Below are 25,337 nucleotides of genomic sequence, written 5' to 3'. Positions count from 1 at the left end.
CGGCCGCGGCGGCCATTGGAGGGTGAACCAACGGCAAAGGAAGACCTTTCTCTCTGTCTCTCTCTCTCACTGTCCACTCTGCCTGTCAAAAAAAAAAAAAAGAAAAAAAAAAAAAAGTAGCAGATCATACACATCCATGTACAAGGGAAAAATTAATCTTGTTCATGCACTAATTAAAGAGGACTGACAGTTAAACAGCCAGTGCCATAGACATTTCAACTGGTTCAGTTTACACAATTAAAAAGGAACCCTTTGTATACTGTTGTTGGGATATAAATTAGTACAGTCATTTTAGTAAACACTATGGAGTTTCCGCAAAAAAATGTAAAAATAAGAGCCATTTTTGTGGCACAGTGGGTCAAGTTGATACCTGTGACGCCAGCGTCCCATGTGAGTGCTGTTTTGAGTCCTGGCTGCTCCACTTCCAATCCAGCTCCCTGCTGATGTGCCTAGGAAAGCAGCAGAAGATGACCCAAGTGCCTGGGCCCCTGTCACCCACCTGGGAGAACCATATAGAGTTCCTAGCTCATTGCTTCTGCATGGCCCAATCCTGGCTGCTATAGCCATTTAGGGAATAAACCAATGGATGGAAGATCGATATCTCTTTCTCTTTCTTTCTCTCTCTCTCTCTCTCTCTTCCAAATAATCTCTAAAAATAAAAATAGAACTGTAGCAGTTCTTGAACAGAAGTTCTTGAACAGAAATATGGGACACTGAGGCTTCAGTGGGAAAAAACAGTCTTTATTATGCTGGCATAAGGCTCAGTTGAATTCACTTCCAAAAGGACTGAGCCCCAAACAAAGAAAGGCATTTCCTTATATATGTTTTAGCTTCTTTGTCTCCCTTATATGGCTACATACATATATTTGGCTATTCTAATGCTACATGGAGGCTATAGATAAAAGATTGCACATATAGATAAAAGTTGCTGATAATGTTTAGTTTCCCTTAATACACATAATATGTCTTCCCCACACATACTGAGCTGTACGCTGTCTGGTACTGGTTAGCATAATCACTCTGTGCTGTCAGGCAGATACTGGAGCAGTTACAAGCAGGTACACGGGGTTGCATTCCATCCCAGGATAGGCCTGTTCTGCTATTTCAGAAAGGCTCCTGTCACAGAACTAGTGTATGATCCAGCGGTCCCACTACTGGGTATATCCAAAGAAACCAAAATCATTATGTTGAAGAGGTATCTAGACTGCCATGTTCACTGAAGCACTACTTGTGTATATGTGTATATTTATGATTGCATTCAATTTGAGAGGAGTTAGAGTTAAGACAAGATTTCATGAAAGGTGATAGAACTTCAACTACAAGTCGTCAAGGAAGGGCATTCCAGGCCAAGAAAAAATTTGGAGAGTTCCTAAGCTATTTAAGACTTAAAACTTGGGGCCAGAATTGTGACGTAGTAGATGAAGCTGCTGGCAATGACACAGACATCAAATATGGGTGCTGCTCTGCTTCCAATCCAGCTCCCTGCTAATAGCCTGGGAAGGCCGTGGAAGATGGCCCAAATCCCTGGGCTCCTGCCACCCATGCAGGAGACCTGAATGAAGCTCCTGGCATCAGCCTGGCTCAGTCCAAGCTGTTGTAGCCATCTGGAAAGTGAACCAACAGATGAAAGGCACGCGCTCCCTGCCTCCTTCTAACCCCCTCCCCCACCACATAACTTTCAAATAAATAAATAAAAGATTAAAGCTTATTAGAAATAAGAGCCAGAGAATAAAGCTTGACTAGAATATTATTCCCTTTATTTAATGATTACAGAGGACTTATGCCCTGGATTTTCCTTAACAGCTCAAATTCAGAATTTCCTTTCTTTTTCCATATTCCCCAGATGTTGAAGAGCAGCTTGCTGGGCCTGGAAAGGCCACATCTTTAATGTTTATCAAAAAGAAATTATACTTCCTCAACATGTGAGCTGGTAGACCAAAAAGGCCTAACCTAGATGCCACTCAACTACATTGTAACTGATGTCTTCCAATTTTGATGTCATTTGAATATAAGTATATATTTTTGAACTGTTAAAATTTAATTCTAATATGATTACAAAGCGAAACTAGGGCATTATGAAGTACTACTGTTCCCCTCCCAAGAGTAGGGCACAACTGAAGGTTCCATATATGCCTGACATTTAAAAATGATGGATGTAGCTAACACTAAGGTCTGAGGGAATGATTATCTAATATGGCTTCTCTTGGTAACTTGGGCCCCTTTTGCTGGTGAATGTTAAAATATTGTCAAGTTTCTGGAGGTCACATCTAAACTATCTCTCTCAGACTGCATAGTGAGACACAAAGGCTACATGGATATGAAGAGAAATATTTTGGATAATACGGTATATGTTATTTATAGATATTTATATAAACAGCTTGTGAATCTGACCTTTTTTCTTATCCTTTTTTTCTTTCATTTCTCTTTTTTCATTTTATTTTTAAAGAATCTGATCTTTTAATGTTTATTTAAAAAAGAATTTACCAACTGCTTTAAAGAGTCTTTAGTGTAATAACTACTTTTTTTATGTTTCAGTTCTGGAGGTGGTTTTTGGCAAACCTGGCTTCTGGTGGAGCTGCCGGAGCAACATCTTTGTGTGTGGTTTATCCTCTAGATTTTGCCCGAACTCGGTTAGGTGTTGACATTGGAAAAGGTATGTATGTTTAGAAATATTACTTCTTTCTTATTTTTGCTGGGAACTATCTGTTATTTACTATAGAGTTATGCTACACTAACAGTATTACTAGATATAGTATACAGATTTTACTCTCAACCAAACAATGGAGCCTAATTAGACTTTTTTCTTTTTCCTTAAAAGAGGCAGGGGGGATGCCAGTTGTAACAAAAGCAAACCCAAAGTCTCCTTATAGCTTACTTCCATTTTCTTCCTAGAGAGCCCCTTCTATGGCTCCTGTCTAGATGAGATGCACAACTCAACCTGCAGATTCCTTTAGCCTCTATCCTTACTTAAATATCACATCTTCCTATTTTGTTGTTACAGCCTTGTTTTGGGAGACTGTATTCTTTGGTAGCTTTCTGAGAAGTAGAAATAGGAGGTAAATTGAAATCTTTAATGTCTAAAAATATTTGTTTTACCTTTATTTTTCAATATATATAAAATTCTAGATTTAAAATTATTTTCCTTCAAAAACTTGAAAACATTACCCTAGCTTCTGGTTTCTAATGTTGCTGTTAGGAAATTACACCAGCATCCTATATGGGCGCTGGTTCAAGACCCGGCAGTCCTTTCTGTCTTGGAAAACTTTGTGAATTTTATTTATCTGTCATGAACTCTTCTTTACCTATGTGACTGTAAAAACTTTTATTACTCTGTCACTCTTTTAACAGGGTTTCTTCAGGGAGCATAGGTTCACTCAACAAATCTTTATTGAGTGCTTGCTAAAAACCAGGTCCTCTCAGACACACACACTCACGTTGCAGATATAAGACATGGAGCTCATGCTTAATATACCTTATAGTTTAATGTTAACACAAGTAATAAAAAGAATGACTAAAACATTGTCACTTAATGATAAATGCTAGGGAAAAAATTAAGAGAATGACACCAATTATAGGTAAGTGATCAGAGAAAATGTCTCAAAAGGGATAGCAGTTTGAACAAGGGTAAAAGTATGAATTCCAGCTGTTACAACTGAAAGTCAAAATTTTTATTGCTTATAAATGAAAACAACTTAGTGTATCTTGCTTTAAGTTCTGTAGTTTTTCAAAATTATGAGAATTTAGTTTATTTTAGAAGATTATAATTAAGATATTATCAAGGAGTTCTAAGTCAAAGGAAAATACAAAACCAGCAAAACTGAGAAGATATGACACATCATGTGAAGTACTTGTCCTAAACTAATTTTAAGCTTTGTCTTTTTTTCTACAGTCCTAGAATGTTTTTCATTCCTAAGTATTTTCTGGTAAATCTGGGTAACTCTAATGAAATATTTTAAGTCAGATTGTTTGAATTAGATTGATTTTTGTTGAATTAATATTTGCAGTTTATTTATTAATTTATTTTTTAAGATTTTATTTATTTCAGAGATAAAGAAAGTGAGAGGGAGAGACAGAGAGAAATGTCTTCCATCTACTAGTTCACTCCCTAAATGGCTGCAAAGGCTGGAGCTGCACTGATCTAAAGCCAGGAACCAGGAGCCAGGAGCTTCCTTTGAGTCTCCCACATGGGTGCAGGGGCCCAAACATCTGGGCCATCTTCCACTGCTTTCCTAGGCCACAGCAGAGAGCTAGATTGGAAGAGAAGCAGCCAGAACTAGAACTGGTTTCCATTTTGGATGCTGGCATGCAGGCAGATTAACCTACTGAGCCACAGCGCCATTCCCTTTAATTTATTTATTTGTTTGTTTATTTTTAATGATTTTATTTATTTATTTGAATGACAGAGTTACTGTGAGAGGGAGAGACAGAAAGGTCTTCACTTAATTTATTTTAAAATACTGCTTGAAATCTTTTTTATCTTCAGATGAATGAGAGGATTTAGATTTGTGCCTTCTTCATTAAAATTCCAGTTTGAATTCCAGATCATTAAACTCTATAAGATGTTTAATTTACTTTGACTAAAGTATTTATTTGTTATGTAATATTGCTAATATATTTTAAATGGTTTTATTTTAGGTCCTGAAGAGCGACAATTCAAGGGTCTAGGTGACTGCATTATGAAAATAGCAAAATCAGATGGCATAGTTGGTTTATACCAAGGGTTTGGTGTTTCAGTTCAGGGAATCATTGTGTACCGAGCCTCTTACTTTGGAGCTTATGACACAGTTAAGGTAAATTTTGGAGCTTTAACTTAGATATGCTACATAAATGGTGCATTTCTTTTTATTCTACTTAGTAACACATTCAGTGGATATTGCTTTTGATTATAAGAATCAAATGATAAGAGATGAAATTCTGTTAAATCATGACTTTAGCATAGTAAATATGTATTATGGTTCTGACTATATATAAAACGTATATCAGAAGCATACTTTTGTCATGGTGTGTGCATTATATTTCGTGTTGCAAATGGAAAATTATATCACAAATTTTTGGCATATAGAACAGTATCTAACAGTTTTTCTGATTTCACATTAACTTTTATTGTTTATTTATTTGAAAGGCAGGGTACAGAGAGGGAGAGGGAGGGGCGGGGGAAAGAGAGAGACATCGTCCATCCAGTGGTTCAAATGGTTGCAATGGCTGGAGCTGGGCCAGTCCAAAGCCAGGAGCTTCCTCCAGGTCTCCCACATAGGTGCAGGGTCCCAAGGACTTGGGCCATCTTCCACTGCTTTCCCAAGCGCATTAGCAAAGAACTGGATTGGAAGTGGAACAGCTGTGACTTGAACTGGTGCCCATATGTGATGCTGATACTGGAGGTGGCGGCTTTATCTGCTATGCCACAGCACTGGTTCCACGCATTAACTTTATTAGTACTTTTTACATGCAAATAATTAAATTCATGTCATCATGTTTGGAAATAGGCAAGGTGTAAATTAATTAAATAAAATATGTATTAGATACTGTTAAATTCTTTGCTTTATTCTCCAAGTGCTTCTGCAATTATTTGAGTAGCTAACACTTCCATAATGTAGGAGAAAGGAAGAGTCTAAAAATGGTTACCATTTTTTTGAGCTATTACTTAGTTCTAGGGACTTTGTTAAGTACTTTATGCCTTCACAATGTCCTGAAATAGTTTTAAAGTCATTTTGAGGGGCCAGCGCTGTGGTGTAGTGGGCTAAGCCTTTTTCTGTAGCTCCAGCATTCCATGTGGGTGCAAGTTTGTATCTTAGCTGCTCCTCTTCTGATCCAGCTCTCTGCTATGGCCCAAGTCCTTGGGCCCTTGCATCCAGGAAGGAGACCCGGAAAAAGCTCCTGGCTCCTGACTTCAGATAGGAGCAGTTCTAGCCATTGCAGCCATTTGGGGAGTGAACCAGCAGATGGAAGACCTCTCTCTCTGCCTCCCTCTCTGTCTCCCTCTCTGTGTCTGTAATTATACCTCTAAAATAAATAAATCTTTTTCAAAAATTATTTTTAACATAAATAGGTTAGGAATAATCATATATTAAACTTGTTAAATTTCAAACAGGTCTATGCTTTTAATCACAATATAATACTTCCCAAAGGAAGCAATAGAATTAATATCAGTATTATTTATTAAATAAGATGAAAACTTGAGGGAAATTTTGTAATAAAAGTATATATCATTTCTGCCCTCCTTTGTTAGCATAAATGTAATTAAATGTTATTGTGGTTTAGATAGCATATTTTTAACAGATATGATAATAGAAATTACAAAATCTCAGGTACATTTACTTAATCACAGAGAAATGTATGCTCTCCCTCTTTTCTCTGTTAATAGCTACCTTGGTTGTAAAATTTAGGGACATTTCTTTATTTAGTACTATAAAGCTGCTCGTTAAATGTCATCTGTTGATAATAGCTGTGATTCTTTCATTTTTTTTCAACTCCACAAAGAGCCAGGGGAAAACTTATTTGGACCCTGGCTGCTCTCTCCTTGGTTTTGCATGCCATTAGTAAATCCGTTTTACTAAATGTGCTTTTTTCTCCCCATATTCTTTTTAAAATAATTTTCTTGTATTTAGTTCGTCTGAAAGGCGGAGAAAGAGCAAAACAAAACTCTCCGATTTGCTTGTTCACTCCCCAAATGTGTACAACAGTCAGGGTTGGGCTGGGCTGAGGCTGGAGCCTGGAACTTTGGGTGACAAGGACCCAAGTACTTGAACCTGCTGCCTTCCAGTGTGCATTAGCAGGAAGCTAGAGTGTAGGGTGGAGCCAGTCCTCAAATGTAGGCACCCCTACAGGTGATATGGGCATCCCAAGCTGCAGCTTAGCTTCACCAAATGCCTGTCATCTCCTCCCACCCTGTGTGTTCCTTTGAAGGATAGCCGCATGTTGGCTGGCATCCGTATTTCTTCCTGATCTGGTATTATAAAATCCAAATGTTTTTATTGTGTTTCAAGTAAAATTGAGAGTTCTTTTACGTATTTTTAAAAATTTATTTATGTATTTGAAAGTCAACATTACACAGAGAAAGGAAGAGACAGAGAATCTTCCATCCACTGGTCCACTCCCCAAATGGCCACATTGGCTGGGGCTGGGCCAGACCCAGCCAGGAGCCAGGAGCTTCTTCGGGGTCTCCCTTGTGAGTGCAGGGGCTCAAACACTCAGACCATCTTCTGCTGCTTTCCCAAACCATTAACAGGGAGCTGGATTGGATGTGGAGCAGCCAGTACTTGAACTGGCACCTATATGGAATTGTGACATTACAGGTGGTGGCTTAACCCATTACACCACAATGCTGGATGTTGTGTCTTTTATATATTTATATGTATTTTATGTATTTATAAGAATTATCCTTTTGGGGCCAGTGCTGTGGTACAGTGGGTTAACACCCTGGTCTGAGCGCCGGCATCTCATATGGGTGCTGGTTCAAGTCCCAGCTGCTCCACTTCCTATCCAGCTCTCTGCTATGGCCTGGGAAAGCAGTAGAAGATGGCCCAAGTCCTTGGGTCCCTGCACCCACATGGGAGACCTGGAAGAAGCTCCTGGCTTCAGATCAGCACAGCTCCAGTCATTGTAGCCAGTTGGGGACTGAACCATCGGATGAAAGACCTCTCTCTCTCTCTCTCTCTCTCTCTCTCTCTCTCTCTCTCTCGTCTCTCTCTCTTTCTGCCTCACCTCCCACTATGTAACTCTTACTTTCAAATGAATAATAAATCCATCTTTAAAAAAAAAAAAAAAGAATTATCCTTTTGAGGCCAATGCAATGGCTCAGCAGGTTTAAGCTCTCTGCTAATGGCCTGGGAAATCAGCAGAAGATGGCCTTAGTGCTTGGGTCCCTCTACCCACATGGGGAGACGTAGAAGAAGATCCTAGCTTCTGGCTTTGGCCTGGCCCAGTCCCAGCTGATGTAGCCACTTGGGAAATGAACCAGCGGATGGAATATCTCTCTTTCTCTCTCTCTCCTGCTGTCTCTGTGTAACTTTGCCTTTCAAATAAATAAATAAACCTTCTTTAAAAAATTATAAAAAAAAGAATTATTCTTTGACTTCAATACTTAAAGTATTTTGGGAAGTGTAAAGGTTTACTTGATATATTTTTCATTTTTAGGGCTTATTACCAAAACCAAAGGAAACTCCATTTCTTATCTCCTTTTTCATTGCTCAAGTTGTGACTACATGCTCTGGAATACTCTCTTACCCCTTTGATACAGTGAGAAGACGCATGATGATGCAGGTATTTTACATTATTTATAAGGTTGAAAAAATTTTAATTAAAAGCATTTTGACACACATAAACTTGTACATATTAATGGGTGCCATTTGATATTTCAGTATATGTATACATCATGAAATGTCCAGTCAGGGTAAATATCTCTGTCTCTTCAAACATAACTTTTCTTTATTGTGAAAGTATTAAAAATCTTTAGGTTTTTTAAAATAGAGAAATACACAGTGCTTTAACATTATCTATAGTCACCATGTGGTGGAATGGGAAGCTATAACTTCTTACCCCTAAGTATAAATTAGTATCTATTAGTCAACCTTTTGCCATCCTCTCTTCTTCCCTCCCTAGCCTCTGGCAACCTCAGTTGTACTTTTGACTTCTATGAGCTCACCTTTTTTTAGACTACACATATGAGTGAGATCATGGTGTACTTGTCTTTCCATGCTCGGTTTACTTCAGTTAATGTAATGACCTGCAGGTCCATCTGTGTTGCCTGTTTATGACCTTGATTGAGTTTTCCCACATCTCTGATACACAGGTATAATTCATTCAGTTACAGAGACATTTTGGCCAAAAGGCATAGCTCATTTGTTTTCCTTAACTAAACAAATACATGATGTGTTCTGTTTTATAATCTTTCCTATTCTAAAATAACCGTCAGCCAACAGTGCTTCTTCCTCATCCTTCATGAGAACAGAAGTGCCTCCTCCTCCTCCTGTAACATAAATTCCTTGGAGAGTAGAGGATAATGGAAGAGCTGGGATGAGTGTGTCTGTCTTCAATGAAACGTTAGATTAAGTAGAAAGTGCAATCACAAGCCATTGACATGTCATGATTGGTTGTAGTGTTTTTTAAAAGATTTATTTATGTATCTATTTGAAAGGCAGAGTTATACAGAGGCAGAAGCAGAAAGAGAGAGAGAGAGAAAGAGAGAGAGAGAGAGAGAGAGAGAGAGATATCTTCCATTCCCAATTAGCCACAACGGCCGGAGCTGCACCTATCCAAAGCCAGGAGCCAGGAGCTTCCTCTGGGTCTCCTACATGGGTGCAGTGGCCCAAGCACTTGGACCATCTTCTGGTGCTTTCCCAGGCCATAGCAGAAAGCTGAATCAGAAGTGGAGCAGCTGGGACTCAAACCGGCGCCCATATGGGATGCCGGCACTACAGGTGGTGGCTTTACCCACTATGCCACAGTGCCGCCCCCCCATAGTAAGTTTTGATAAAGTAGATCATTTTGAGCTGCAAGGATGAAAACTTGTTTATAATAATGGTCTATACTCTAAATATAAATATGTAAACCAAAATTTTTTATACTTAATCTTCATGGCTGTTACTTGTATTCATTCTTTCAACAAGTATTTGAGTGCTTAATCTATGTTAAACTTAAGTGGCACAAAGCAGACAGAACCTGCACCTAAACTCATAATTTGGTACTAAAGACAATATAGTTTAATGGTTTAAACAGAAATATGCATAGGTTTCAGGAATGCCTAGAGAGATGCCCAGATGCCTAAAGTGATCAGATGTGACATCTTGGATAACTGCATCTTAAGGAATAGGCTTTCTGCAGACGGAGAATATTCTAAACATAGGGAAAAATACCATACAGAGAAGTGTGGTTTGGAAATTAATTCAGTTTAGCCACATTATAGTATTATGGCAAGTGAAAACATTAGCATTAGTTTATTTAAGAAGCAGAGCGATAAACAAAAAGACCTTCCATCAGCTGGTTTCCTCTGTAAATGCCTGCAACGGCTGGGGCTGGGCCACAGAGTTAAAGCCAAAAGCCATGAACATGATCCAGGTCTCCCATGTGGATAGCAGGAACCCAGCTATTAAGCCATCACCACTTACTGCCTCCCAATTTCTGCATTGGCAGGAAGTTGGATTCAGGAGCCACAGCTAGGAATTAAACCCAGGCACTCCAATGTGGAAGGAAGATGGGCATCTTAACTGCTAAGTGAAACGTCCATTCCTAGCAAATGAAAACAATGAAGTATGAAAGCTAGAATAGTAATATCCTGCTTATTTTGTGCCATATGCTGTCTTAAGAATTTTATACTTTCATTCATTAAATTCTTGGGCTGGTGCTGTGGAGTAGCAGGTTAAGCTATTGCCTGCAGCTCTGCATCCCATATGGGTACTGGTTTGAGTCCCAGCTGCTCCATTTCCTATCCAGCTTCCTGCTAATGTTTTAGCCTGGGAAAGCAGTGGAAGATGGCCCAAGTGCTTGGGCCCTTGCCATGCATGTAGAAGACCAGGAAGGAGCTCCTTGCTCCTAGCTTTGATCTGACCCAACCCCAGTCACCCAGTCATTGTTGGCCATTTGGGGAGTGAACCTGTGGATGGAAGATATCTCCCTCTCTCCCTCTCCCCCCTCCCCCCTCCCCCCTCCCCCCTCCCCCCTCCCCCCTCTCCCTGTCTGCCTTTCAAGTAAAATAATCTTTTTTAAAAATTCATTAAATGTTCAAGATGGGGTGGTGTTGTGGTATGGCACATGGAGCTACCATCTGTGATGCTGACTTCCAATATGGGCGCTGGTTTGTGTCTTGGCTGCTTCTTATCCAGCTCCCTGCTGATGGCCTGACAAAGGCAGCAGAGGATGACCCAAGTGTTAGGGTTCCTGCCAGCTGTGAAGGAGACCTGAGTGAAGTTCCTGATTTCAGCCTGGTCCAGCCATGGCCATTGCAGCCATCTGGAGAGTGAGCCAGTGGATGAAGATCTCCCCCCAGCAACTGTGACTTTCTAAATGGATAAATAAACCTTAAAAAAAAATTCTCAAGACATTGCTATGAGGTGCAATGGTCATTATTATCCTTACTTTTGTTGTCTACAAAATGAACCCGGAAGAATCTAATAGGCCATCTGGAAGAGTAAAGCTAACTTACTACTTCATTCGTGAACTGTCCTTAGAGTTACCATTTTTACATCTGTGTTTCTTCTTCCTATAGCTGCCTCTAGTTTAGAACGCTGAGAAATTTTAAAAAGTGGAAAATTAATTTGGATGTAGACCATAAATTAGGTGAATGGTGTTGTATCAGTGTTAAATTTCCTGAACTTGATAACTGGGTATGTAAGAAAAATATATACACTGAAGTGTCTAAGGATAATGTAGCACAGTTATCTACAATTTACTCTTCAAATGGCACAGAAAATAATTGTGGCTATTTGAGTTTTTATATCTACACGTGCATATATTAGTTTGCTAGGGCTACTATAACAAATGCCACAAAGTGAGTGGCTTAAATAATAGACATTTATTTCCTCATAGTTCCGAATGCTAGCAATCAGAGATCGAGATGTGGTCAGGGTTTTTTCTGGAGGCCTCTCTCCTTGGCTTGTAGGTGGCCACCTTCTTCTGTATCTTCACATGGTCCTTTTGTTCTTCCTATAAGGACAGTCACATTGGATTAGAATCCTGTCTTGTGATCTCATTTAACCATAATTTCTTTAAAGATCCTATTTCCGTTTTTTAAAAAAAAAAATTATTTTACTATTTGAGAGGTAGAGTTACAGACAGTGAGAGGGAGAGACAGAGAGAAAGATCTTCCTTCCATTGGTTCACTCTCCAGATGGCCGCAATGGCCAGAGCTGCACCGATCCGAAGCCAGGAGCCAAGTGCCTCTTCCTGGTCTCCCATGCCAGTGCAGGGGCCTAAGCACTTGGGCCATCCTCCACTACTTTCCCAGGCCATAGCAGAGAGCTGGATTGGAAGAGGGGCAGCCGGGACTAGAACCGGCACCCAGATGGGATGCTGGCACCGCAAATGAAGGATTAACCTACTGTGCCATGGTGCTGGCCCCATGAAGATCCTGTTTCCAAATACAGTCATATTCTGAGATATGGAATGTAAGGACTTACACTTGCTGAGACCTCTGATTCTCTGTTATGTTTGTTTTTTTTTTTTTTTTTTTTTTTTTTTTTTTTTGATAGGCAGAGTGGACAGTGAGAGAGAGACAGAGAGAAAGGTCTTCCTTTGCCGTTGGTTCACCCTCCAATGGCCGCCGCGGTCGGCGCGCTGCGGCCGGCGCACCGCGCTGATCCGATGGCAGGAGCCAGGAGCCAGGTGCTTTTCCTGGTCTCCCATGGGGTGCAGGGCCCAAGCACCTGGGTCATCCTCCACTGCACTCCCTGGCCATAGCAGAGAGCTGGCCTGGAAGAGGGGCAACCGGGACAGAATCCGGCGCCCCGACCGGGACTAGAACCCGGTGTGCCGGCGCCGCTAGGCGGAGGATTAGCCTAGTGAGCCGCGGCGCCGGCCTGATTCTCTGTTATGTTTAAAAAGTAGTAATTGGGACTGGTGCTGTGGCTAAGTGGGTTGAGCCACTGCCTGCAGCACCAGCATCCCATATGGGCACCAGTTCGAGACCCAGCTGCTATACTTCTGATCCAGCTTCCTGGTGGTGCACTTGGGAAAGCAATGGAAGATGGCCCAAGTCCTTAGGCCCCTGTACACACTTGGGAGACTTAGAAGGAGCTCTTACTCAGCTCCTGCCTTCGGACTGGCCCAGCTCCAGCCATTGCGGCCATTTGGGGAGTGAACTGGTGGATGGAAGACCTCTCTCTCTCTACCTCTCCCTCTCTCTCTAACTCTGCCTTTCAAGTAAATAAATAAATCTTTCAAACAAAAACTACAAATACATGATGCATGTCAGGAAGTGATAAATAGTAAGAAGAAAAAAAAACCAGATTAAGAGGATAGAGAGTAGCTGGAATATTAAAAAAATAAAAGTAGTAATTAATAGTCTTGTTCTTTATCTTACAAGGAAAACCTTCAGTATATTAGCTGTAGGATTTTCTGTAGTTATCCCTTGTCATGTTATGGAAGTTCCTTTCTATTCCTAAGTTACAAAAATTTTTAATCACGAATGTTGGTCATGTTTTTTCCATATCTGTTGAGATGATAATATTTTTTTCTTGTAGTGTGTAACATACTGTGCTACGTTAATCTGTTTTCTAGAATTAAACCTACCTTGTGTACCTGGGATAAACCCAGGTTAGTAATGGTATTTTGTGTTTTGTATCCCTTGCTGGATCCGATTTACTGGGTTTTGTTTAGTTTTGTTTGTTTAGCTGTCCCAACTGGCAGCTTAACCACTAAGTTGAATGACAACTCCCTTGGACTTTTTTGCTCTCTGTTGGGTGTTTTTTTCTATTATCTTTTGACTTTTGGGGCACTCGTTTGTGTATGATTTCTATTTCCTTTATTTCTGCTGATTATCTTCTTATTTTTGCTTTTCTTAGGTTTATACTTTTTCTGAAAATGTCTAGGCTGTTAATTTTCAGCCTTTCGTTTTAGTATTTCAAGATCACTAATTTTCTTACAAATTGTCACTCAAATTGCTTCTTACAAATTCAGTTAAGAAGTTGTGTGGTTGTCATCTGGCTTTCAGTATTTTGTAAGAAGTGTTTTTCTATCTAAACATAATGATATTTTTAGTTACCTTTTCTGCCATTGATTGCCCATATGATTTCAAGGTAATGAGAGGAAAAACCATGTCCCATGTGATGCCATCCTTGATATTTGTTAAGCCTAGTGTATGGTCAGTTTTCAAGTGTGCTGAAACAGTTTCTCCAGCCACGAGGACTCGTATTATGCTCATTAACACTGCACAGTCTTAGTGAACACAGTGTGAATCTTATCTATCTGCAGTAATGACAAAAAACTTAAGATCAATGATATTAAGATAATGGAAAACTATTTATCTGTCTTCATATAGAGTGGTGAAGCTGAACGGCAGTATAAAGGAACCTTAGACTGCTTTGTGAAGATATACCAACATGAGGGAATCAATGCATTTTTTCGTGGTGCCTTCTCCAATATCCTTCGTGGTACAGGGGGTGCTTTGGTGTTGGTGTTATATGATAAAATTAAAGAATTCCTTAAAATTGATATTGGAGGTGGTTCATCAGATTAAATTGAGAAATATGTGTACTTAATTGTTAAACATACAAATTACATACCTGCCATGTATATGTATACATTTGGGTAGTATTAATATCATTATTTTCTTAAAGCGCTATTTCCACAATAAATCCTAGGCATTTTTCAAAGATTTAAATACTAAAAATCAGACAAATGTGGATTTCCCTCCCACTTAGACCCAAACTCATTTTAATGAGACACTTACTATAAGTATTGTATGTTATTTCTATTAGTTTAAAATTCTTTCTTACTTTTGTGATGAAAAATTAAAATGTATAATGCTGAAAACTAAGAAGTAAAACTATCTTCTTTTAAATTACTATTCATTTAATATACCTATTTTCAAATCTTTTATAATCATATGATATGACAAATATTTCTTAAAAGCTTATCAAGAGGTGTCAATTATATATATAGGAATAAATGTTTTTTCTACAACATCTCTAATACAGTTCAGTTATTACTGTATATGATATTATAGTATCATACAGCTTTTGATAAGCACAGATTAGATTTAGTCATTAAAAATTTGATAATGACACTATAAAGCTGCAGTTGGAATATAAAAGATATAAAAAGGTTTATATGCTAATCTAAACTTTTTCTACTGTGAGTGTGTCTTGGAACAAAAAATGTCTTGGAAGTTGGTTTATGTATTCTGTATTGATAATAAAGGAAGTTTAAAACTGTTATTCATGGGCCTTCTTCCCAACTACCTTTATTTACTTACTTATTTATTTATTTTAAGATTTTATTTCTTTGAGAGGTAGTTACAGACAGAGGGAAAGACAGAGAAAGGTCTTCTGTCTGCTGGTTCACTCCTCAGATGGCCACAAGGGCCAGAGCTGCTGATCTGAAGCCAGGAGCCAGGAGCTTCTTCCAGGTCTCCCTGGAAGGTGGGTGCAGGGGCCCAAGCACTTGGATCATCTTCTACTGCTTTCCCAGGTCATAAGCAGAGAGCTGGATTGGAAGTGGAGCACCCGGGTCTCAAACTGGCGCCCACATGGGATTCCAGCACTGCATGGCAGAGGCTTAGCCTACTATGCCACCACAGCGCTAGCCCCATGACTACATTTATTAATAAACAAAGGTCAGCAACATTTTTATCAGAAATTGAACTGGCTTAAAGACATAGAACAAAAGGTATTTCTCAAAGGGGAAATGTAAGCAGCGTTTTCAAGACTTCACACATTTTTTCAGAGATGTTGTGGGAGATAGTACATTGGAATTCCTCAGGATTTTAAAGTTTTAGTGGGTAAAGGAATGTTAAGTTAATGGGGATAAGTTATAGAAAGACTTTGTGACACTGTGGGTGGTCCAGATGAGGTAGAGAAACTTCCTGTTGCACAATGGCAACATGTGTAGCAAGAAAAATAATCCAAGCTATACTTTTGAATACAATAGTGTTATCACTTAAGGAAGAAAAAATAAAAAATCTTGAAAACACTCAAACATGGTTTTTTGCAGTGGTCAATGTAACATAAATTTTTTTTTTTATTTTTATTTTTTGACAGGCAGAGTGGACAGTGAGAGAGAGAGACAGAGAGAAAGGTCTTCCTTTGCCGTTGGTTCACCCTCCAATGGCCGCCGCGGCCGGCGCGCTGCGGCCGGCGCACCGCGCTGATCCGATGGCAGGAGCCAGGAGCCAGGTGCTTTTCCTGGTCTCCCATGGGGTGCAGGGCCCAAGCACCTGGGCCATCCTCCACTGCACTCCCTGGCCACAGCAGAGGGCTGGCCTGGAAGAGGGGCAACCGGGACAGAATCCGGCGCCCCGACCAGGACTAGAACCCGGTGTGCCGGCGCCGCTAGGCGGAGGATTAGCCTAGTGAGCCATGGTGCCAGCCAATGTAACATAAATTTTACAAACAAAATAGGTAGTATGTTCTTTTACTACACTAGCAGATAATCCAAAGTAAAATAATAAATTGTTAGAAACAGTTTCACATATAAAAATTACTTAGCAAAGTATAAACATTTTAAATTTATACTGAGACATGCAAAGAGGAAAGGCACTTTGGAAATTCCAAATGGAAATTGCAAATGGCATGAATGGAGGTAAACAGGAATTTAATCACTAAATTGCTAGAGGAAGATCCTATTCATTGCAGCCTGGAAGATGTATAGTCAGAACAAAAGAAAATGCTACATAGTCTTCTGCGCTGAGCTAAAAGTGTATACAGAATGAACATCTCTTACCCAAAATCAGAAATGCTCTAAAATCTGAAACTTTTTGAGCACCAACAGTAATACTTACAAAGCATTGGATTTTGGAGCATTTCTGATTATTTTAAAATTAGGAATGTGTTACTGGTAAAGACAGAAAACACTCCAAAAATATGAAAGACTCAAAAATCTGAAAAACTTCTAGTCCCAAGCATTGTAATTTGTGTTACATTAAACAGTTAATAAGCAATGAGTCGTAAGAAAAAGCAAAATCTAGATTTCTAAGGAAATAATTTTTAAATATCAATGCAAATGTTGGAAAATACATAGCTAATATATCTAAAATGTAGTAAGTAAATTATCAGGGATGTATCATGCAGATTCTTTTTGGGTAAGATTTTTAGTTTCCTGCCCTTAAAACTGTCTTGCCAAATATTTAAAATTCCATTCTCAGAGCTTCATTCTTTTATTACATGTTTATCTAATTCACTAAAATACTCCATTAAATGAGATAGCCCTTCGAGTTGGCTAAAACTACATTTGTTGTGGGGCATTTTACACAGTTTTCCCACGGTAAGTTTTGCTTACTGTCTGAGTAGTAAGCGGCCAGAAGCACCTGAGGAAATTTTTACTATGTTATATTCCTGCTCTGGATTGATGCTTTCTATTTAGGACTTTGGTACCCTTCAGCTAAAATTTCTGAAGTAGTTTCTTTGTATATAAACATTATGCAACAAAAATAAGAAGTTAATACTTTCATTCCTCAATTACCTGATTAATGTAAATTCAAATGGGGCTTTTTCAGCACAAAATGCTGGTATTCTCGGTCAGTCCTGTGTTCTTTTCTCACTTTATATGTGCTCCCCAGCTTCCCTTCTAATTTATCTTTAGATTCAGGTATCATCTATATTCCAGTTGATGCCCAGATTTTCCTCTGGGCTGGCCAGATTCTGAGTTTCCAGATGTATATTTCTGCCTGTCTCTTATACCTCTGTGTAACAGAAACTTCCCTAACCCAGTTATTCTTAAAACTTAATACATTGTCTTAATTCTGTTTCTATAGCCTTTATCTTGATTAACAGTACATAATAGGCCGGCGCCGCGGCTCACTAGGCTAATCCTCCGCCTTGCGGCGCCAGCACACCGGGTTCTAGTCCCGGTCGGGGCGCCGGATTCTATCCCGGTTGCCCCTCTTCCAGGCCAGCTCTCTGCTGTGGCCAGGGAGTGCAGTGGAGGATGGCCCGAGTACTTGGGCCCTGCACCCCATGGGAGACCAGGAGAAGTACCTGGCTCCTGCCATCGGATCAGCGTGGTGCACTGGCCACTGCGGCCATTGGAGGGTGAACCAACGGCAAAGGAAGACCTTTCTGTCTATCTCTCTCACTGTCCACCCTGCCTGTCAAACAAACAAACAAACAAACAAAACAGTACATAACATCCACATCAGAAGTCTAGAAGTCATCCTTGCTTTCCTTTTACTTCAGTTCATACTGCAAATGGATCACAGCTTTGTCAATTCTACCTCCTAAAATGTCTGATTTTTATCTTTCCATCTTGATTGTCATTGCAAGCTATTTTAACAATCTGTGAGAGTCAAGGCTAAACTGCTATAACAGAGAGACTCAAAAATAGAGTTTTAAATAGGATCGGTGTTTCTCTTACATAATAGTTTGAAGGAAGGCAGTCCAGGCTAGCAGATTATCTAATCTTTGAACTCCTTCAGAGATCAACATCCCTGTAGTTTTTTTGCACTAATATCCCAAGGCAAGGTTTCATGACCATTTTTGTGCAACAGACACCTTTGTCAATCTAGTAAAATCCATTACAAGAGAGATCTTCTACCATGTCTGGCATTTGCCAATATTTGCAGCGTGAATCAGCAAATGAAAGATTGAATCTCTCTGATTCAAGTAAGTAAATTTTTTAAAATCATTTTTTAAAGAGTTCAAGGAAAATGGAATTAAGATATAATACAATTTTCCATGAACTTTTTAAAAAAAAGATTCTATTTTCAACTTATTTGAAAGAAACTTTCCATCTGCTGGTTTACTCCCCAAATGTCCACAATACCCAGGACTGATCTAGGCCAAAGTCAAAAGCACAAAACTCAATCTTGGTCTTCTTTGGGGGTGGCAGGGACCCAAGTACTTGACCCATCCTCTGCCTCCCAGAGTGCACATTAGTAGGAAGTGGAGGAGCCAAGACTTGAACCAGGCTCTCTGATGTGGGATGCAGGTGTCCCAAGTGGCAATTTAACCACTGTAACACATGCCTACCCTACCATGAACTTTTTGAAAACTCCTACGTATATGCTTGTGTGTGTGTGTGTATGTGTGTATACTCAAATATGCACATTTGGGGAATTAGCAAAATGCAATTATATATTGAAATGTTAGCAAACTCCATAAAATATGGACATTATTTTAGTCAGTGGTAAAATATACAGTGGGAACATAAAAATTTTTAACATGAAAAAGGCATCCTCATTTTTGGAAAGGTAAATGTGGCCTCCAGGATAGACTTCTAACATAGTATACAACATCCTCCATGGTCTAGCTCTAGGGTTTGGCTATACAGTTGTGACTATCCTTCTTAGAAGTGAAGCACACCAGTAACTTCTGATTTCCCCACCACATTATGTTCTTTGATGATTCTGTTCCATTGCAGCTTTTTTTCTTTGTGTCATTCATTTTATTTGTACTTTCTTTTCCCTCTGCCTATTCCTTCCATCGCATTATCTACCTGGAAAGTTACTTATTTTTTCTAAGTGTAATGCTGAAAATACTCCCTCTGAGAAGACTTTCCAGCCTCAAAGGATTTCTTTCAAGTCAGGTATTCCATTTCTTGTCTGAAAGACCAAAGCTTCTAGATGTCTAAACTGATCTCTACTATAGCATTTATTATAGGATAAAACCTCTACTTATTTCAGTAACTATTTATCATGAACTTATGGGCAAGGCCTTAACTAACATGAGGCACACAGAAACAAATATATTCTATACCTTTGTAATCTAGTAAATATCATAATCTGGAACCTGCCTTGTGGCATAGCTGGTAAAACCACTGCCTTTGATGCTGGCATCCCATATGAGCACCAGTTCAAGTCCCGGCTGCTCAACTTCTGATCCAGCTTCCAGCTAATGGCCTAGGAAAAGCAGAGGGAAGATGGCCCAAGAGTTTGGGCTCCTGGCATCCATGTGGGAGAACTGGAAGAAGCTCCTGCATCCTGGCTTTGGCCTGGCCTGGCCCAGCCCTGGCTGTTGCAGCCATCTAGAGAGTGAACCAGGGGGTGGAAGATCTCTTTCTGTCTTTCTTCCTCTAATTCTCACTTTCAAGTACATAAATCATTTTTTAAAAATATAATTTGGAGTTTATAATTAGTAAAATGTGCAACACAGTTAACAGGGGTGGGCAAATTGTGAGCTGTATCACAAGAAAGGTACAAAGCTAGTAAAGGAAGGAAACAAGTGAACTTGAAACAATCATGGTAGGTTTATGATACTTTAAACTGAATTTTAATATTGTAGATTTTTAAAAATTTTATTTGAGGCCAGCGCCGCGGCTCAATAGGCTAATTCTCCACCTAGCGGCGCCAGCACACCGGATTCTAGTCCCGGTCGGCGCTGGATTCTGTCCCGGTTGCTCCTCTTCCAGGCCAGCTCTCTGCTGTGGCCCAGGAGTGCAGTGGAGGATGGCCCAAGTCCTTGGGCCCTGCACCCCATGGGAGACCAGGATAAGTACCTGGCTCCTGCCATCGGATCAGCGTGGTGCGCCAGCCGCAGCGCGCCAGCTATGGCGGCCATTGGAGGGTGAGCAAACAGCAAAAGGAAGACCTTTCTCTCTCTCTCTCTCTCTCTCTCTCTCTCTCTCTCTCTCTCTCTCACTGTCCACTCTGCCTTCAAAAAAAATTTTATTTGAAAGGCAGAGTTACAAAGAGAGGTAGAGATCTTCCATCCACTGGTTCACTCCCCAAATGGCCCCAGTGGCAGGGCTGAGCCAGGCTGAAGCCAACGAGCTTCACCCAGGTCTCCCATGTGGGTTCAAGGGCCCAAGCACTTGAGGCATCTGCTGCTTTCTCAGGTGCATTAGCAGGAAGCTGGATCAGAAGCAGAGCAGCCACGACTCAGATGGGCACCAATATGGGATGCCAGCATCATGCAGTAGCTTATCCTGCTGTGCCACAACTCTGGCCCCATGTAGATTTTTAAAATTTTTATTTATTTGTTTGAAAGGCAAAATGGGATAGGGAGGAAGAGTCAGAAAAGAGCACTTCATCCAATGCCTGCAATAGCCAGAGCTGTGTCAGGCTGAAGCCAAGAGCCAGGAACTCCATCAGGATCTCCCACATGAGTGGCAGGAACCCAAGTACATTGGGCCATCATCTGCTGCCTTCCAGGTGCATTAGCAGGTAGCTGGATTGGAAGCAGAGTAGCCAGGACCAGAACTGGCACTCCAGTATGGTTCACAGGTGTCCCAAGTGGTGGCTTACCCATTGCACTCCAACACCCACTCCACTGTTGAAGACTTTATACATGGAAAGTTGAAGTAACATCCTAGAGATAAATATTGGCCCAAAAACTTGGTGGGAAAAGTCAAGTAATGGAGCAATAGCAAATAATCAAATTGGCTGAAATACAGCAGATATATAAAAGTGAGGGGGGCCAGCACTGTGGTGTAGCAGGTAAAGCCGCCACCTACAATGCTGGCATCCTTGGGCCCCTGCACCCACGTGGGAAGACCTGGAGCAAGCTCTTGGCTCCTGGCTCCTGGCTTTGGATTGGCTCAGCTCTGGCCGTTGTGGCCAATTGGGGAGTGAACCAGCCGTTGAAAGATCTTTCTCTGCCTCTCCTTCTCTGTGTAACTCTGACTTTCAAATAAATAAATCTTAAAAAAAAAAAAACTGATAAGAGTATTGGAAGATAGATCAAGGGTTGTCTTAGTCTATTTTATACTAACATAACAAAATATTGGAGACTGAGTAACTTACTAAGAAAGGTTATTTCTCAGTGGGGCTGGCACTGTGGTGCAGTGGGTTAATGCCCTGGCCTGAGCGCCGGCATCCCATGTGGGCGCCGGTTCGAGACCCGGCTGCTCCATTTCAATCCAGCTCTCTGCTATGGCCTGGGAAATCAGTAGAAGATTGCCCAAGTCCTTGGATCCCTGCATCCATGTGGGAGACCTGGAAGAAGCTCCTGGCTCCAGCCATTGCAGCCAATTGGGGAGTGAACCATCGGATGGAAGACCTCTCTCTCTCTCTCTCTCTGCCTCTCCTCTCTGTATAACTCTGTCTTTCAAATAAGTAAATAAATCTTAAAAAAAAAATTCTCAGAAGTGTAAGAGGCTAAAAGTCCAAGCTCCAGGCACTAGCATTGGTTTTTAGTGATCTTGAATCCTCTAGAAGGGCTGAATACTGTAAACCTGGCTGAAGAGCTGAGCTACCTAACTGAACCTGTGTGTGTCTGTTTAAAAAGGCATTAATCCTATTAGTACAGGAGGAGCCCTCATGGTCTTTAAGAGGATTAAAGACTGCATACCTCTTAGTCCTGTCATACTGGCAACAGCTGAATTTTTGAGGGAACACATTCAGGCCATAATAGGGTTGAAGTGTAAAGGACTTTGGATGCCAAAGTTCAGACAGTAGAGAATTATAGCTAATTTTTGATATGGTGTTAAAGCAATGCTTTAGGAAAGCAGGCTGACATATAATGGGGAAAAAACTGAAGATACACAACAGTGAATCAAAGGGGGAAAAAGCCATCTGTGAGAAACCAAAAATCCCAAGCTTGCACCACAACAAAATATAGGACAGACATTTTATGTGTGTGTGTAATGTTTGTTTACATAGATAGAACACTATCTGTATGGTACAGGAACTCCAAACTAGAACTTCAAAACTATTCCATGACCTGTGAAACTCTGGGGGCTCTGACGAAAAGAAATATAAAACCTCTCTGGACATTTCTATAGCCCAGAATGCACAAAATCCTACAGAAAAACAGCTTTCAATGAAGATGAATGCATGGTTATGGCACTAGAAATCATAGGAGGAAACAGCACTGGGTGGCAGAGTTGGCAGATACAAGCAGAATTAGCACCCCAAGAACTTAAAGTGTGATAGGATACTTTTTTTTTTTGGCCAGGGAGGAGTACAAAAGAGTAACATTTTATTTCAAATAGGATACTTTAAAAGAGACTATAAAATAGAATATTTGCAATGATTAGCAGATTTATTTTAAAGAAGTAAAAAAGGTACAGTGTGAAAGAACAAATAAGTTTGAAAAAGAGCATCTAGAAATGGAAAATACAGTATTGTAAGTTTAAGGAAGGTCTTTAGGAGTCAGAGTTTTGAATGAAAAATCCCATATATTCCAATAGGAGATCCAAAAGAAACTGGGGAAAAGGGGTAAGAGGGCAACAATCAAAGTAATAATGTCTATACTTTTCCAGAACCTCAGAAACCCGTATCTTCAGGTTAACAAACAACTCTTAATAAATAGATTAAATTCACACACCATAATGAAATTGCAAAATATAAAAAAAATACAAACTCAGGATTTCAAAAGGAGTAGTATTTGCACTTGTCAATAACAGATTCCTAAAGACACGGAAATGTGTGGCCAATCAGAACTTCTGTACTCAGCTAAATTATTCAAAAGTTAGGTGAAGGTAAGATTTTCAGACTGAAGCAACAAACATTCATTGCTGTGGTTTGAGCGTGGCCTCCAGAGGCTCCTGGGCTAAAAGTTTGCTTCACAGAGTGGTGATGCTGATGTGGTAGAACCCTTAAGAAGTGGGTCCTAGTGAAAGGTTATTATATCTTTGCCTCCGAAGGGATTAATGTAGGTTTCTAAAAAAGATTTCTTTATTTGAAAGGCAGAGTTACAGAGAGACAGAGAGAGAGGTCTTCCATCTGCTGGTTCACTCCCCAAATGGCTGCAACAGGCTGCGGCTGGGCCAATCCAAAGCCAGGAGCCAGGAACTTCTTCCAGGTCTCTCACAGCAGGCGCAGGTGCTCAAGCATTTGGGCCATCTGCTGTCCCAAGCCATAGCAGAGAGCTGGATCGGAAGAGGAGCAGCCAGGACTCAAACTGGCACCCATATGGAATGCTGACACTGCAGGCAGCAACTTTACCCACTAGGCCACAGCACTGGCCCCAGTGTAGTTTTGAAGGAACCCAATTAGTTCTCAAAGACCTGGCTTTTGAATCCCTCTTGCTTCCTGTCCTGCTCTCTGACTGTTGTCTGCCTCTCATACATGTTTCTGCCATGTTGTGATACAGCCAAAAGACCCTCACCAGAGGGCAAACAGTTAGAGCCACCCAATTTTGGAATTTCAGCCTCCAAAACTGAACTAAATAACTAAACCTGTTTTATTCCTCCCTCCCTCCCTCCCTTCCTTCCCTTCCTTCCTTCCCTCCCTTTCTTCTTCCCTTGTTCCCTCCTTTTTTCTCTTTCCCTCCCTTCCTGTATGTATGTATGTATGTATTTGAAAGGCAGAGTTAAAGAGACAGGCAGAGAGAGAGAGGTCTCCTATCCGCTGGTTTACTCCCCAAATGGCTGCAGTGGCCGGAGCTGGGCTGATCCTGAGCTTCTTCCAGGTCTCCCACATGGGTGTAGGGGCCCAAGGATTTGGGCCATCTTCTATTGCTTTCCCAGGCCATAGCAGAGAGCTGGATTGGAAATGGAGCAGCCAGGACTCAAACCGGCATCCATATAGGATGCCAGCACTGCATGCAGTGGCTTTACCCACTGTGTCAGTGCCGGCCCCAAACCTGTTTATACAGTACCCTGCCTCAGATACACTATTATAGTAACACAAATTGGGCTAATACTAATCACCATGCAGAGAGCTTTGCTGATTTCTGAAAGAAAACTGAACCCAGACAGAAAAAGTGGGACACAAAAAACAGTGAAGTAAAGAAATTGGTAAGTATGTTGGTAAACCGAGATAAGCACAGACTGTAAAGGGAAAAATTCAGACTTCTCTGTGAAATGACTGTGAATTTAAGAATATGGTCATGCATTGCCTAACATTTTGGTCATCAATGGATATTATATAAGACAGGGGTCCTATATGATTATATCACCAAGTGATGGTCATCTTAATTTGTGTAAGTACACCCTATGATGTTTGTACAATACTGCCTAACAAAGTATTTACCAGAGTGTATCCCATCATTGAACCACACGTTGGAGCTGTGGCATAGTAGGCAAAACTCCTGTGTCCTGACTTGAGACTATCCAGCTTCTGCTGTTGCGGCCATTTGGGGAGTGAACCAGCAGCTGGAAAGTATTCATATTCATTCTCTTTCTCTCTGGAAAGTATTCATATTCATTCTCTCTCTCTCTCTCTCTCTCTCTCTCTCTCCCACTCCCTCTCTGTGCAACTCTGACTTTCAAACAAATAAATAAATCTTAAAAACAAAACATGTGACTAATTTAGCCTCTTCCTTACTTCTCTTGAGAGCCACATTCCTCCTTGGTACAATGTTATAGGAGCAGGCTCTAATATGGCATTAGTGCCTATTACTAGATAGGTAAGGCTAGTTAATTCTAAGGTTCAAGGATTATAAGCCTATAGGCACCTAAGTTCTTTCTCTAATATTAATCAGTAATCAAGCTGATACATTATCTCCATTACCACTCTCCTATGTCAATTGTTTGAAAATTCAGAAAGGAATATAGCTAAACTGGTATCTAAAAGGAAATGTATGGCTTCAAATGTAAGCCTAAGGAAACAAGACTGAAATTAATGAACTTGATGTTCATGAGATGAGAAAAAGAATAAACATATAAAAGGAAATAAAGAGCTAATGAGATAGGAAATGAAGATATACTGAAGAAATGAAGACACACAAATAGGGAATTTTACAAACCACTAGTGGTAGAAACAGAAGATTCACAAAATAATGAAAAACATGGGCACATGAATGCACTTCAAAACATTTAGAGAAATACTGAACTAATAGACTAACTTATTTTTAATTTATTTTGGTTCA

At 40.3% G+C, this 25,337-nt stretch overlaps 1 protein-coding gene across 2 annotated transcripts in view; it reads left to right on the top strand.

The window, feature by feature from the left end:
* SLC25A31 (solute carrier family 25 member 31) overlaps nucleotides 1–14,867 on the top strand; it is a 29,069-nt gene extending 14,202 nt beyond the window's left edge. Inside the window, exons 3-6 of one of the 2 annotated variants that reach the window (XM_002717262.5) lie at nucleotides 2,536–2,653; nucleotides 4,636–4,790; nucleotides 8,134–8,259; nucleotides 13,970–14,867. In XM_002717262.5, the coding sequence (XP_002717308.1) occupies nucleotides 2,536–2,653; nucleotides 4,636–4,790; nucleotides 8,134–8,259; nucleotides 13,970–14,167 (597 nt within the window). In that variant the 3' untranslated portion in view covers nucleotides 14,168–14,867. Of the gene's footprint in view, nucleotides 1–2,535; nucleotides 2,654–4,635; nucleotides 4,791–8,133; nucleotides 8,260–13,172; nucleotides 13,913–13,969 lie in introns of those variants that run through there. The other variant, XM_051819881.2, reaches the window with a different exon arrangement.
* Nucleotides 14,868–25,337: the final 10,470 nt, after the last annotated feature.

This window comes from Oryctolagus cuniculus, chromosome 8 (genome assembly GCF_964237555.1).
Source record: "Oryctolagus cuniculus chromosome 8, mOryCun1.1, whole genome shotgun sequence".
In the NCBI taxonomy this organism is placed as follows: Eukaryota; Metazoa; Chordata; class Mammalia; order Lagomorpha; family Leporidae; genus Oryctolagus; species Oryctolagus cuniculus.
The sequence above is the reverse complement of the archived record's forward strand: the minus strand, read 5'-3'. Positions and strand labels throughout refer to the sequence as shown.